The sequence below is a fragment of the Schistocerca americana genome, chromosome X, assembly GCF_021461395.2.
Source record: "Schistocerca americana isolate TAMUIC-IGC-003095 chromosome X, iqSchAmer2.1, whole genome shotgun sequence".
Taxonomy (NCBI): Eukaryota; Metazoa; Arthropoda; class Insecta; order Orthoptera; family Acrididae; genus Schistocerca; species Schistocerca americana.
In genome coordinates this window covers 575,036,865-575,049,498 of record NC_060130.1, presented here as the reverse complement: position 1 = coordinate 575,049,498, position 12,634 = coordinate 575,036,865, and the positions used below count along the sequence as shown (strand labels likewise).

Sequence of the window (12,634 nt, the reverse complement as noted above, 5' to 3'; positions counted from 1 at the left end):
TTTGCGTTTTATTTTCTTGCTTTCTTGTGGTAACACAGCTTTTTCTTCCATAGCATAACACAGGAATCGCCATAATTTTACAGAATTTCATAATTATATCTTTTTGCTAATGTTACCATGTATAGCTTGGAAATTCTGTATCTTATTTTCATGATCAGAGCCAAAATCGAAACTTACGGCATAATCTAGGTAATATACTAAATTATCTGAAATAATTTTTGACCTGACTAGATATATTCTTCGGGATGCCATTATTTTCGTTTTATTATTAGAAATGTTTAAGTTGTATTTCTTGCATATTTCTTTCAGCTGGTACAGAGCTTTGTAGGCCATCTTCATACTTCTCAACGCTTAATTCGGGCTATAGTAAGTAGAAACGGAACACTATTTCATGATTCCAAGGTGAAATCGTTGTTTGTGTCGTTTAAAAAGCATCTGGGCACTGATTCAAGCAGTCTGCAGCAAGTTAGATGAAGGGTGCTAAACTAAAATCTGTGCTATGGTAACGATTATTTACGTTTGCAGCTCGTGGAATCTTTGGATACTGAACTTTTGCTCATACGAATTCCCTAATACATTTGAATGAAATAAACAGAAAGAGCAGTCTTCTGACCGGTTTATTGCAGCTCGCCACAAATTCCTTTCCTGCGACGACCTCTACGTCTCAGAATAGCACTTGCACCCCACATTCTCAATTGTTTCTTGCATATATTCCAATCTTTCTCTTCCTTTACAGTCTTTTTTACCTCTACAGCTCCCTGTATTACGATGGAAGTTATTCTGTGGTGTCTTAACGCACATTCTGTCATTCTGTACCTTGTGCTTGCCAGTGTTTTCCATATGTTCCTTTCTTCAGCGATTCGGAGGAAAACCTCAGTTCTTACCCAATCAGTCCACCTAATTTTCAACATTCTTCCGTAGCACGACTTCTCAAACTCTTAGATTCTCCATTCCGATATCGTTCACCACAAAAGCACATAAACAAATGATAATTTTTACTGTTTCCCAAATAGTATCCATTTTTAACCCAGAACCCCATGATAATCTCTCATTCCAACTCCAAAAAAGCTCTTTCTTTGCTCACGATAATAAGTACAGGAATATGTACGCAGATCCCCTGATACACCTACATCCTTAATGTAAATGTTTTGATATTTGTCATGAGAGATACGCTTTAGACGTCACATGCATGAGGTGATCGTAATGATGAGACTTGACAGTGTAATCAGTATGAAATAGTTCAGCGCACTCGAAAAATTCTGTACCTTAAGATTAGCGCTCACTCCGGGTCAATGTGAAAATTGTAATTCATAATAATGGCATCATTAAATCATTTGCATCATTAAACCCATAAAAAATCGAGAGTAAGCTCCCTTTTTAGGAGTAAATTAATGCTCTCATTATTTATTGAAAGAAATAAAAGACCTTTTTTCTTTCACTTGTAGTACCTGACCCACAGGAGTATTCCGTTACGGTGAAAAGTGTACCTTTACCTCCAGTTATATATTATGAGAGCTTTCCGATATTTTAGTGTGCTGGAGCCATGATACGTTTCTTCCATCGCAACTTCGCTTATTGTCCATCTGTGGCCGCTGTTTTCTTTCGCTAATCATCGAAGTGGGGTATACAAGGTGTCCCATGAGGAATAGTCAATATCCAAGCATATGACAGGAACGATCATTTGAAGGAAGAAACTTCATATGGACATATGTTTTATTCCGTATGGTTTCCGAGCTAGAACTTATTTAACGTCTACGATTATTTATTTTCTGTATTATTCAATACATTATAAAGTTTACACAAGTACATATGTACAACAATTAGTAAACATTAAACACGTAGCACAGTGGGCTCGCATTCGGGAGGACTACCCGCGTCCGGCCATCCTTATTTAGGTTTACCATGATTTCCCTAAATCGCTTCAGGTAAATGCCGGGATGGTTCCTTTGAAAGTGCACGGCCGACTTTCTTCCCTAATCCGATGAGACCGATGACCTCACTGTTTGGTCCCTCCCCCAAATCAACCAACCAATCAACCAAACATTAAACATGCCTTTGACAAAGTATCAATTGAAGAATAAGTATTTTTAACACATTCACCTCTAAGCAATATAGTACGCTTACACGTCAAATTTAAGCTGTTGTACAGTACACAACAACTGTTCACATACACCACCGTCAATTTCAATGCATTTGTGCACTCGAGGGAGAACAAGTTGTGTTGCGTGTCCGAGTGCTTCTGCACGTTCCCTAATTAGTGCAGCAGCGTCGTTGATGTTACCAAGCAGTTCATTTAAGGTATTCACCTTTAGTTTGCGCACCTCAGACTTCATCAAACCTCCTAAAACAGAATCTACTGGCATAAGATCCGGCGATCTTGTTGGTCAGCTAATTGTACTACCACAACCAATCCAGCGATTCGAGTAAATGCAGCTTAGATGTTTTCTCACACGTCTGGCAAAATGTGGAGGAGCTCCGTAATGCTGGAAGGTTATTGCAGTGCACGTGGCCAAAGAATGACCTCAAGGTGTTTGACAAACGAATTTTCCAAATATTATGGCTGTCTCGTCATTTGCTCCTGTAAAATCACTGACGTATCAAACATGTTACCGATCATGCTAAACCATACATTTACTGAAATTCCAAACTTGGAAATTAGTTTCCTCTGCAGCGTGTGGATTTTCCTGCTACTTTCGATGATTGTTACGTGTGTTTTTGATTTCATTCTGCGTATACATGGCTTCATCAGTGAATGGTATTAATGGAAGCAAGTGACGATAAAATTCCAGTCCCGTCGCATTGTTGCCAATGTGAACATTGTGGCCGGCCGCTGTGACTGAGCGATTGTAGGCGCTTCATTCCGGAACTGCGCTGCTTCTACGGTCGCAGGCTCGAATCCTGCCTCGGGCATGTATGTGTGTGATGTCCTTACGTTAGTCAGGTTTAAGCAGTTCTAAGTTCTAGGGGACTGATGACCTTAGAAGTTAAGTCCCATAGTGCTCAAAGCCAATTGAATTGATACAAGTTTTCCGCATGTAATGTTCGCCATACATGTGTTCGTGGGACATTGATAAGTGCAGAAAGTTGTCATGTGCTGGTGCACCATTTCAACAGCACGTTGCTGTTCCTGCAGAGCTTGTTGAAGGGCAAGTTGCCGGCCGAAGTGGCCGTGCGGTTAAAGGCGCTGCAGTCTGGAACCGCAAGACCGCCACGGTCGCAAGTTCGAATCCTGCCTCGGGCATGGATGTTTGTGATGTCCTTAGGTTAGTTAGGTTTAACTAGTTCTAAGTTCTAGGGGACTGATGACCTCAGCAGTTGAGTCCCATAGTGCTCAGAGCCATTTGAACCATTTGAAGGGCAAGTTCAGAAGATAAACAAGAACGTGGAAGAATACCTATTTCACGCAATTTGCTGAAAACTATGGTAACGAATCCACGATCGGAACTCGACGTGTCGGAAGCGCTGACGGTATTCCTCGACAGCAGCAGGAGCTCTACCATCGCAGAAGCCGTAAACATACTCCATATCTGTGTATTCTTCATTGGAGTATATGTGTGGCATTTTAGCCAGCTCATGTGCAAACACGTGTAACCGAAGCTTCTCTCTGATACAAACTCAATCCCTCGCACTATTTCACCTACAACACACCACGGACAACTTTGCGAGTTCAGCGGGGTAGTTACTGGCAGAAAGTCATCCCGAGCAAAGCAACAAGGTAAGTTGGTCTACAATAAAACCTCAAAGAGACAGGATGCGTAACACGTATGTATGTGCGCCACTAGCCCAAACACTAATGTAAATCTTAGAAACCATTCGAAATAGAGCATATGCCTATAATGTTTTTTGCTCCAAGTGAGGTTTTCTGTCATCTGCCTGAATATTGACCATTTCTCTTGGGACACCCTGTATTGTTGTTAGCTCTGTTCAAAACACTTACAGTTTTATACCCTGAAATAATGACCAGAAGATTCATAGCTTCATTAAGATAAAAATTTAGGTGCAAGCGTATTTGATCCCTACAATAGTATTAGCCATACTCCATGCTTGGCTAATCTCTACTTGAGGTTGAGAATCAAACTGAGATCATAAAAGAGGATTCCCATTTGTAAAATTTGCATTCCTGAACTGCAGTTCGAATAATAATATTTTTTCAGGAATTGTGTCACTTTCACACCGACTACACCATATCACGTTTCCACGTTTTGTTTCATGTAGTTTTACACCAGGCTCTCGGACTAAAGGGTAAGTAATTGGAACAGAGATATGTCGCCTCAGCTGGCAGCTCTTCTGATACTCGATTCTGAAACAATCTGGAGACAAACTGACATACGTTGACTCAACCACAAATTTTGCACCTTTTCCTGTCGCTTTTAATAGATAATATCGATCAGATTTTAATGCTGTATGACTGAAAAGAAGTTTCAAACAAATTGGCCTATCAAGAGTAAAATTATTTCCAAGAAATCACGAAGCAGAACTGATTATTGGACCTATCATCCTGTGCTACCTGTTTTTGCTGTGTCGTTTTGTTTACCGCGAGAGGCTTTTAGCAAGACACGCAGCTGGATAACCAGATCGACAAATCAAAAATTAGTCCGTCTGGTGGCGGGCGTTGGTAGGGCTTCGCTGACCCCCGCCGGCGCCGAGAGGAACGCTGCGGCTGCACTCACGTGACCGCTGGCCGCCTCTTGTCGCGTGTTTTGTGGTACCTTCTTCGCTGCAAAAGCACGAGAAAATCGAGGTATACTGCTAACGTCATCTTCAATGGTTGCAGAAGCCTCTGCCAAATAATGCCTTATAGATTTTATTACTTTCAAAACAAATTACTGTAATGTTTGATACAGGACTACATCAATAATATTTGATGGTGGAGTAACGTTGCTTGAAAGAGTGTTAGAAAATATGTGCAACGCCTCTATTAAATTATCTCTAATTTGGATATGTTTTGCGAAATGTGTCAGTTGCTAACCGCACGTAACAAATAATATGTAAACTGTTAATAACGTTTCTTTTATTATTTCAGTATTTTAAACATAGCTGCATAACAGCAACGGTTCCACGTAATAAAATCATAAACAGCCGACCAGTTGCAATGGATAAAGAAATCTTTACCTAGGTTTCAACAAATTTAAATTTGTCTTCTTCAGAAGGTGGCAATTTTACGTTAGTATGGACTGATGTATCATCGCCGTTTTACAAATGACTGCATAGATCCATTTGTCAAAGTTAAAATATAGCCCTAAAAATAGGGTTTGTCATGTAAATATAAATTAGTACATGGATGTTGCAGAGCTCACAAGCGACTCTTTTATTTTAAAAGCTTTAAGCCAGTTCACATAAAAAATTCGGAGGCATTACTTTTCAGCACGCCCTCGCATAATATACAAACATGCCGGATACGTCATAGCCGTAAACATACTCCATATCTGCGTATTCTTCATTGGTGTATATGTGTGGCATTTTAGCCAGCTCATGCACAAACACGTGTAACCGAAGCTTCTCTCTGATACAAACTCAATCCTTCACACTATTTCACCCACAACACACCACGGACAACTTTGCGAGTTCAACGGGGTAGTTTAATGGCAGAAAGTCATCCCGAGCCAAGCATCAAAGTAAGTTGGTCTAGAATAAAACAACAAAGAGACAGGATGCGTAACACGTATGTATGTGCGCCACTAGCCCAAACACTTATGTAAATCTTGGAAACCATTCGATGTAGGGCATATGTCTATATGACGTTTTTTGCTCCAAGTGAGGTTTCCTGTCATCTGCCTGAATATTGACCATTTCTCTTGGGACAAAAATGGTTCAAATGGCTCTGAGCACTATGGGACATAACATCTGTGGTCATCAGTCCGCTAGAACTTAGAACTACTTAAACCTAACTAACCTAAGAACATCACATACATCCATGCCCGAGGCAGGATTCGAACCTGCGACCGTAGCGTTCGCGTGGTTCCTGGCTGAAGTGCCCAAAAAAAAAAAAAAAAAAAAAAAAATTGTTCAAATGGCTCTGAGCACTATGGGACTTAACTTCTGAGATCATCAGTCCCCTAGAACTTAGAACGACTTAAACCTAACTAACCTAAGGACATCTCACACATCCATGCCCGAGGCAGGATTCGAACCTGCGACCGTAGCGGTCGTGCAGTTCCAGACTGTAGCGCCTAGAACCGCTCGGCCACCCCGGCCGGCTGTAGCACCCAGAACCGCTGATTAGCGTGGACGTCAGCTTAGGAAATATGGATTGCTGAAGTATCTTTGATAATCGGTGAACAGTAAGACATACAGAATCCATTTTCCCGTCGACCAAAGTAAACCCGCCCGTCTCCGAAAGACGAAATTCTGATTGCCATTCCCTTGAAAAAAGTTCGTAATCATTCCAGAAAATTATATTTTTGACCATAAATTAAAAATATGTACTGTCATAAATGCGACTTGTCTTTTTGGTGTTATTACTTTTTTCAATTTTTTTTCAGATGGGTTCTATGGGGACATCGCTGTGCCGCTCACGCAGTATGAGATGGAGTGGAAACAGCAAAATAATATTACGGAGACGCCCGCAGAACCAGGAGGCAAATCACACAAAAGGTGAAAAGAGATTGTTCCCTGTCATAATATTTAATTTATATCCCTCCACAATGGATGATAATATGTTCTAGTTTGGTTATAGCGCCATGAATTGTAATTTAAGGGTGTAACGTGTCTGTGTCTTACTAATTTTATGATTTTGTATTCCGCCATAAGCTATGATGACCTAGAGTTCAGCATCCGGTCGGTAAAGGTGACGTCCGATGTTTCTAAATCACGGGTTCGTCAGTTTATCGACGCTCAAATTTTTCTATTTCGCCAATAAACCTCTAAAGCAGTTTCTTTAACATAATTTTCTGATTATGCAAATGATACTTAAGTCACATTTCCCTCTATATGCAGCTTCCACGTGTCAGTTCTGCTGTTTACTAAACGAAATGGCACAGTAATCCTAATAGAGAGTAGCTGTTTTTCAATTTCGTTCTGTTCATAGAAATGTGGGTGTTCTATGCCCTTATTTACTCATTTTGAGTTTATAAGAAATTATTTCTCCAGTAAAACCACGACCAGTACGAACTCCTGTCTACGTAAGTACTGGATTAGTGTTCTCTCTTCAATGACTCCGCTATCAAGAGTTTTTCAGTCCTAACAAGAAAGGAAAATGTATTTTATAGTTCTCATTTCAGTTACATACAGATAATATTTAGGTGGTTATGATAGTCATTTTAAAGACGAAAGAAGTACTGGTATATAACCTTGTTAAAGAAGCTCAGTTGGATATGGTTCACTCTAATTTATGTTGATTTGATTTAAATTTCTTAAATTTTATAATCCAGTTCTAGCCGCAGCTCTTTATTACATATTTCCATTTTTGGCTTAATTAATCTATTTTCAGACGTATTTCGCTATTGTCGATGCAGCACTTGCGTCAGGTAGTCTCATACGAGCAGTACTTGCCATGAGAAATGTTCCTGAAACGTTTACGCTCAAGGCAAATATTGTAAGTTTGTAGCTACTTGACGCAGGTGTTGATTCCACGACAGTATAATACTTTTAAAAATGTTAAACGACGAAACTGGTAAAGTGTAACTAAATAACTGCGATTTGCACTGTTTTCATATAAAGTTTTATTAGAAACAATCACTATCTGTTCCAGCAGACTGTATTTTTAGAATTATGTGTACGTTGCTAAGAAAGGAACAATGACTTGCACTGAAATGTCAGTCTCCGGTCCGCATATATTTTAAAACACCTTTTACACACATTTTTGCGTTTAAATGGTCTTCCACTAGTTCCAATTCCCCTATATTGCTCGTCAGCTTCAGAAACATCTATGACTTTATGTAAGATTGTGCGATTTGTCCAGAGGCTGGTTTAATTTTCCAGTATCTTTGCAGAACTTCCTAAAACTAGGATGAAAGTCATTGCCAAATACGATTTACCTGTTTGACGGGAACATTAAATTGGTCCCCTTTGATTTTATTTGAAACATATACACAACGTTCGTTCTGTGATGATCAGTACATCAAATTTTATAATGCACAAGCACTTTTCACATTCTCCAACACTATATCCATATACACTCATCATTTTGGTGGAGGTTAATACCAGTCCATGTCCATTAGAACCTCCCCTTGAACAAAAATGCAAAATTTCCGCACTGTTGCCAAAAAAACCTCCGGTTGAGGTGTTCCTCATATGGTAGGAGTTACAATATATCAGTAGCCCGTAAAACTGGTGAGCTTAGAACCATTTCTCTGTAGCCCAGTACGTCATAAGGTACTCCCAATACAAGTTCTCAGTCACAGAAAACGTGCAATAGCTCAGAGATGACATCTTTGGGACGGCCTTCTCATATAGCTGCGAGGCTGCTTGGTATGTGCCTTCATCATAACGAATTTTGTAGGATAATGAGCTGAAAGTTTATGAGCATATAAGTATGAATCAGCTGTTCAAAAATTATAATTCTGTCAAGAGAAATAGGTTAATGTATGGGATAGCTGGTTTCCTTTCTTCATCTGATATACCGGGGTTGGTCAAAAGTATGGAAACACCACGAATAAAACGTATTACCATGTCTAATACGGTGTAGGGAATCGGTTGGCATTGAAAACAGTTTGCAGTTATCTCGGAATAGATAAGCACAGGTTATGTATGGTTTTCAAGGGCATCCTGTACCATTCTTTCTGTAAAATAGTGGCAAGTGTAGGTAATGATGGGTGGAGAGTGATCACGCAAACTTCTCTCCAAAGTAGTCAACAAAGATTCAATGGTATTGAGGTCAGGTTACTGTGGCGGGCAGGAGAGATGAAACAATTCATCCTTATGCTCACATAACCAGTCCTGGATGATGCGAGCTGTCTGAACAAAGTCCCTGTCGTATTAGAGTACAGCATCAGCAATGGAAAAAAAGTATCATGAGAGGAACATGGTCTGCTACAAAGGTCACAGAATCCTTGAGAGTACCGCGACCTTGCAAAGTAACCGTGGTATCCGTGGAATAACACGATGTGGTGGCTCAAATCGTCACTGGATCCCAGCCACATTTCACTCTTGCGACGTAAGCTCGCCCAGAAGTTGGAAACAATGTGAATCAAGACTCATCCAATCAAGTGACATTCTTCCATTGCTCCATAGTACAGTTTCCTGGTTTCTGCACCACGTTTTCATGTTAAGGACATTTGCGTCGTTGATGAGTGGTTTTGGAATTCCAGATCGCCCTGCAATTCCCTGCTCCTGGAACTACCTTCGTGTTCTTTTGGTGCTGACAGGGCTCTCGAGTGCAACATTTAGTTCTGCAATTAATTTTGCAGCTATCGTCCGCTTGTTTTTTGTCACAATTCTATTCCATGGCAGTCTGTCACGATCACTCAGCACACACTTTTGTCCGCGTTGTGAATTTGCGGGTCACGTTTTGTGCTTTCCCCTTATGCAGTATAAATCTTCGAAACGATGCCTCCTGAAACCCCGAACACTTCTGCTACCTTGGTTACGGAAGCATCCAACATGCGAACATCAAAATTTTCTCACGTTCGAATTCACTTAGCTCCGACATTAAGCACCCACAACTGCGCAGAATACTGTTCCGACCGCGACTGCCACTTGCAACGTATTGAGGACAATGCACAAGTGTCGTGCGTGGTCAAATACAACAGTGCAACCTGCACGCTTGGCTAGCATCTGCATTTGCGTTCGAGCACGCATTTCTTGCAGTGTTTCCATATTTTTTTTCAACCCCTGTACGTGCATCCGTACCTTCCGTGTAGCACATTTGATGGTTCTAACTCCTCTATAGGACGATATTTAAGAAGTTTGTTGTATAGTGTACCGTCGTGTTTGTCTTGTTGATGATGAGACGCAGCGAAGATATTTTAAATGCAACCCAGTACAGTGTGGCACCTGGTAACCTTACTAACGCAAATGTACTTCAATCTTCGGTCAAATACTGGTGATGAAAATGTCTGCTACCGCAACGTGTTTCAGTCGTCTAAATTAACGTCGAACACTCTTACCAGAGTGTACGTTAGCGACCTCGGCTACGGAAGCTGGTACTTTTACATCTGTTATCATCCATACTAATACTAACACAACACTGCACAGCAGAAACATTCGTTACTCATCAACACGGTATAGATATACCCTTGATATATTACACGGTAATAGGGAAGAGGGTCACACCCAAGCAATTCCATCTGGTCTATGAACTCCACGAAAATTGGAAACCACGCTCGGTTACGATCAAGTTATTTGGCAGATACTTGCAACTATCTGTATTATTATAAACAGGACTTCACCGTGTAAAAATATTTCACTTTATAAACATTTAGGAAAAGGGACAGATGTAATGAACTATTCTTTTTTTTATAACGGATAACTGTGAATTTCACTTGCATTACAGGACGTCACGCTGTGTGAGCGCTTCTATCATTTAATTATATTGTTGTTAATTCACAACTAGGCTCATTAACAATAAAAGTTCCCCATTTACCTTAATTTTCGCATAAATAAATGTTGGTACCTGTACCATTCAGAAGTCACTGGGTACAAGTATCTCCACGAAAATATGTATTAAAATTACCCTTGCAGTCTTACTAACGAAAGCTGAGTCCCACCAGTTTGACAAATTTACTGATTTCTTTATCAAATGAATGTTAGTTTTGTACTCACAAATTAATGTGTAGAAAGAGCTCGTATACTAACTGAAGATAAGCTTGATACGTAATTGTAGGGAAATAAAAATTGATATTATTGGTGAGGCGTATTATTAAGATATTATTTGGCTACATGACGCGAAAACAGTCGTAATCGAGCAACAGACTTAACTGATGCCTCACTGACAAAGAACTTGGCTGCGTCACTGAATCCTGCAGTCCATTTATTTTCTCATCTGGACTAAAATATGTAAGGACTTTGATCGCTTTTCCGACCATGAAACTGAAAGTAAAAGTTGACGTGACCTGACACGCTACGCACGTGTCTCACGACCATATGGCGTCTGGAACGTAACTGCGTAAGTAATCGTATATGCTCTACTGTTGCTGAGCGACTGATGCATTCTATATTCTCCTCTGTAACTAAACCAACACCACTACTTTCATTTTTAGCGACTGTGTCAGTATTCCTTGGTATATTATACGGAAAGGTGATTCTTCCATTGTTTTAAATATGAATTCTGCCCTGTGGATATGATATGCAAGTGATGTCTAGCTAGCAGGCCGGTGTGGCCGTGCGATTCTAAGCGCGTCAGTTTGGAACCGCGTGACCGCTACGGTCGCAGGTTCGAATCCTGCCTCGGGCATGGATGTGTGTGATGTCCTTAGGTTAGTTAGGTTTAAGTAGTTCTAAGTTCTAGAGGACTGATGACCTCAGTAGTTAAGTCCCATAGTGCTCGGAGCCATCTGAACCATTTGATTTGATGTCTAGCTACGTCTTTGTCGTTGATCTTTGGATTGGTAACGTTAAAGCGATAACCTCCATTTTCCTTTTTATATTACAATAGTATGAATATTTCCTCAAGTTTAAAACGACTCTGCGTGACTGCTAATTTACAAGATATTGTGAGTTGCAACCTGAAGCTTGTCTGGTCAGTGTTCAACGGTGCCTAAATGTTCTAAGCAAAATAAATTCATTTCTCACAAAGATACATATGCCTATACTCCCAAGATGAAAGAAGTGTCGTTCAATCTCTATTCTTCGTTGGGGAGCTGCCATGACACTTCCTTGGAGAAAAGAATTTTATAATATTACGTAATTTAGCGTACTTCTGTTACATTGTGAATACTGTACTTTTTTTATCGTTGAGTACCAACAGTGAGACACCAAACCACGCCAGTTTTCGATTTTGAGTTTATCTGTGTGCAACTAATTGACTATAATTGTTTTAGCTATTTAATCATGTTACAATGTTTTGTTTTTGTAGTGTTGCCAATAGTTGAAATCATTTGTTCGGCAGCTTAGGTCAGTGGTTTAAACTGTACATGTATGCGTAAAATCGGAATAAAATTTGAATGCAGAAACTGGTAAATGAAATGTTTTTCATGTCAGTAGGTAAATGTTTCAGGTTACTGAATATGCTTCAGAATGAATTGAGGCGAAACGCATTCGGCAAACTAAAATAGCATTTATTCTGCTGCGAACTGCAAAAAAGAGTAGGACGTCCAATCAATTTATTAATAGCGTCATTTCAGTAAACGTTTTATAAACCTTTTGAACAAATAAATACGCATTATAAATATTTTTACAGTATTCCTGATCTCAGGCTGTACTCTTAGTTTATGAACTGTCTGCCCGCGTCTGGCGAAGTTTATAAAAACTGGTTTTTGCTGAATTAATCGAGAACACTTTCTTGTCCTAGAAGTGTCTACATCTTATTTTACATCTTCTGTTACTGGAACATTCCTGGTAGACTGAAATAGTGTGCCGGGCAAGTCGATGAATACGGACATATGCCTATAGAAGGTAAGATCGTACGTAAAATCTGTAAAACAGGACACTGGAACATTGGAACTCAGATCCCACGTGCCTTGATAGCGTAGTGGGTAGAAGCTTTGCCCGCAATATTTAGGGATCGAATTTTATCCCGGTTTTACAAAGAGGTTCA

The 12,634-nt window shown here is 40.0% G+C and overlaps 1 protein-coding gene across 2 annotated transcripts in view; it reads left to right on the top strand.

Moving 5' to 3' along the window:
- LOC124555244 (tolloid-like protein 1) overlaps positions 1-12,634 on the top strand; it is a 584,842-nt gene that overhangs the window by 218,716 nt on the left and 353,492 nt on the right. For both annotated transcript variants that reach the window (XM_047129105.1, XM_047129104.1), the window contains exon 2: positions 6,483-6,594. In XM_047129105.1, the coding sequence (XP_046985061.1) occupies positions 6,483-6,594 (112 nt within the window). The remainder of the gene's footprint in view (positions 1-6,482; positions 6,595-12,634) is intronic.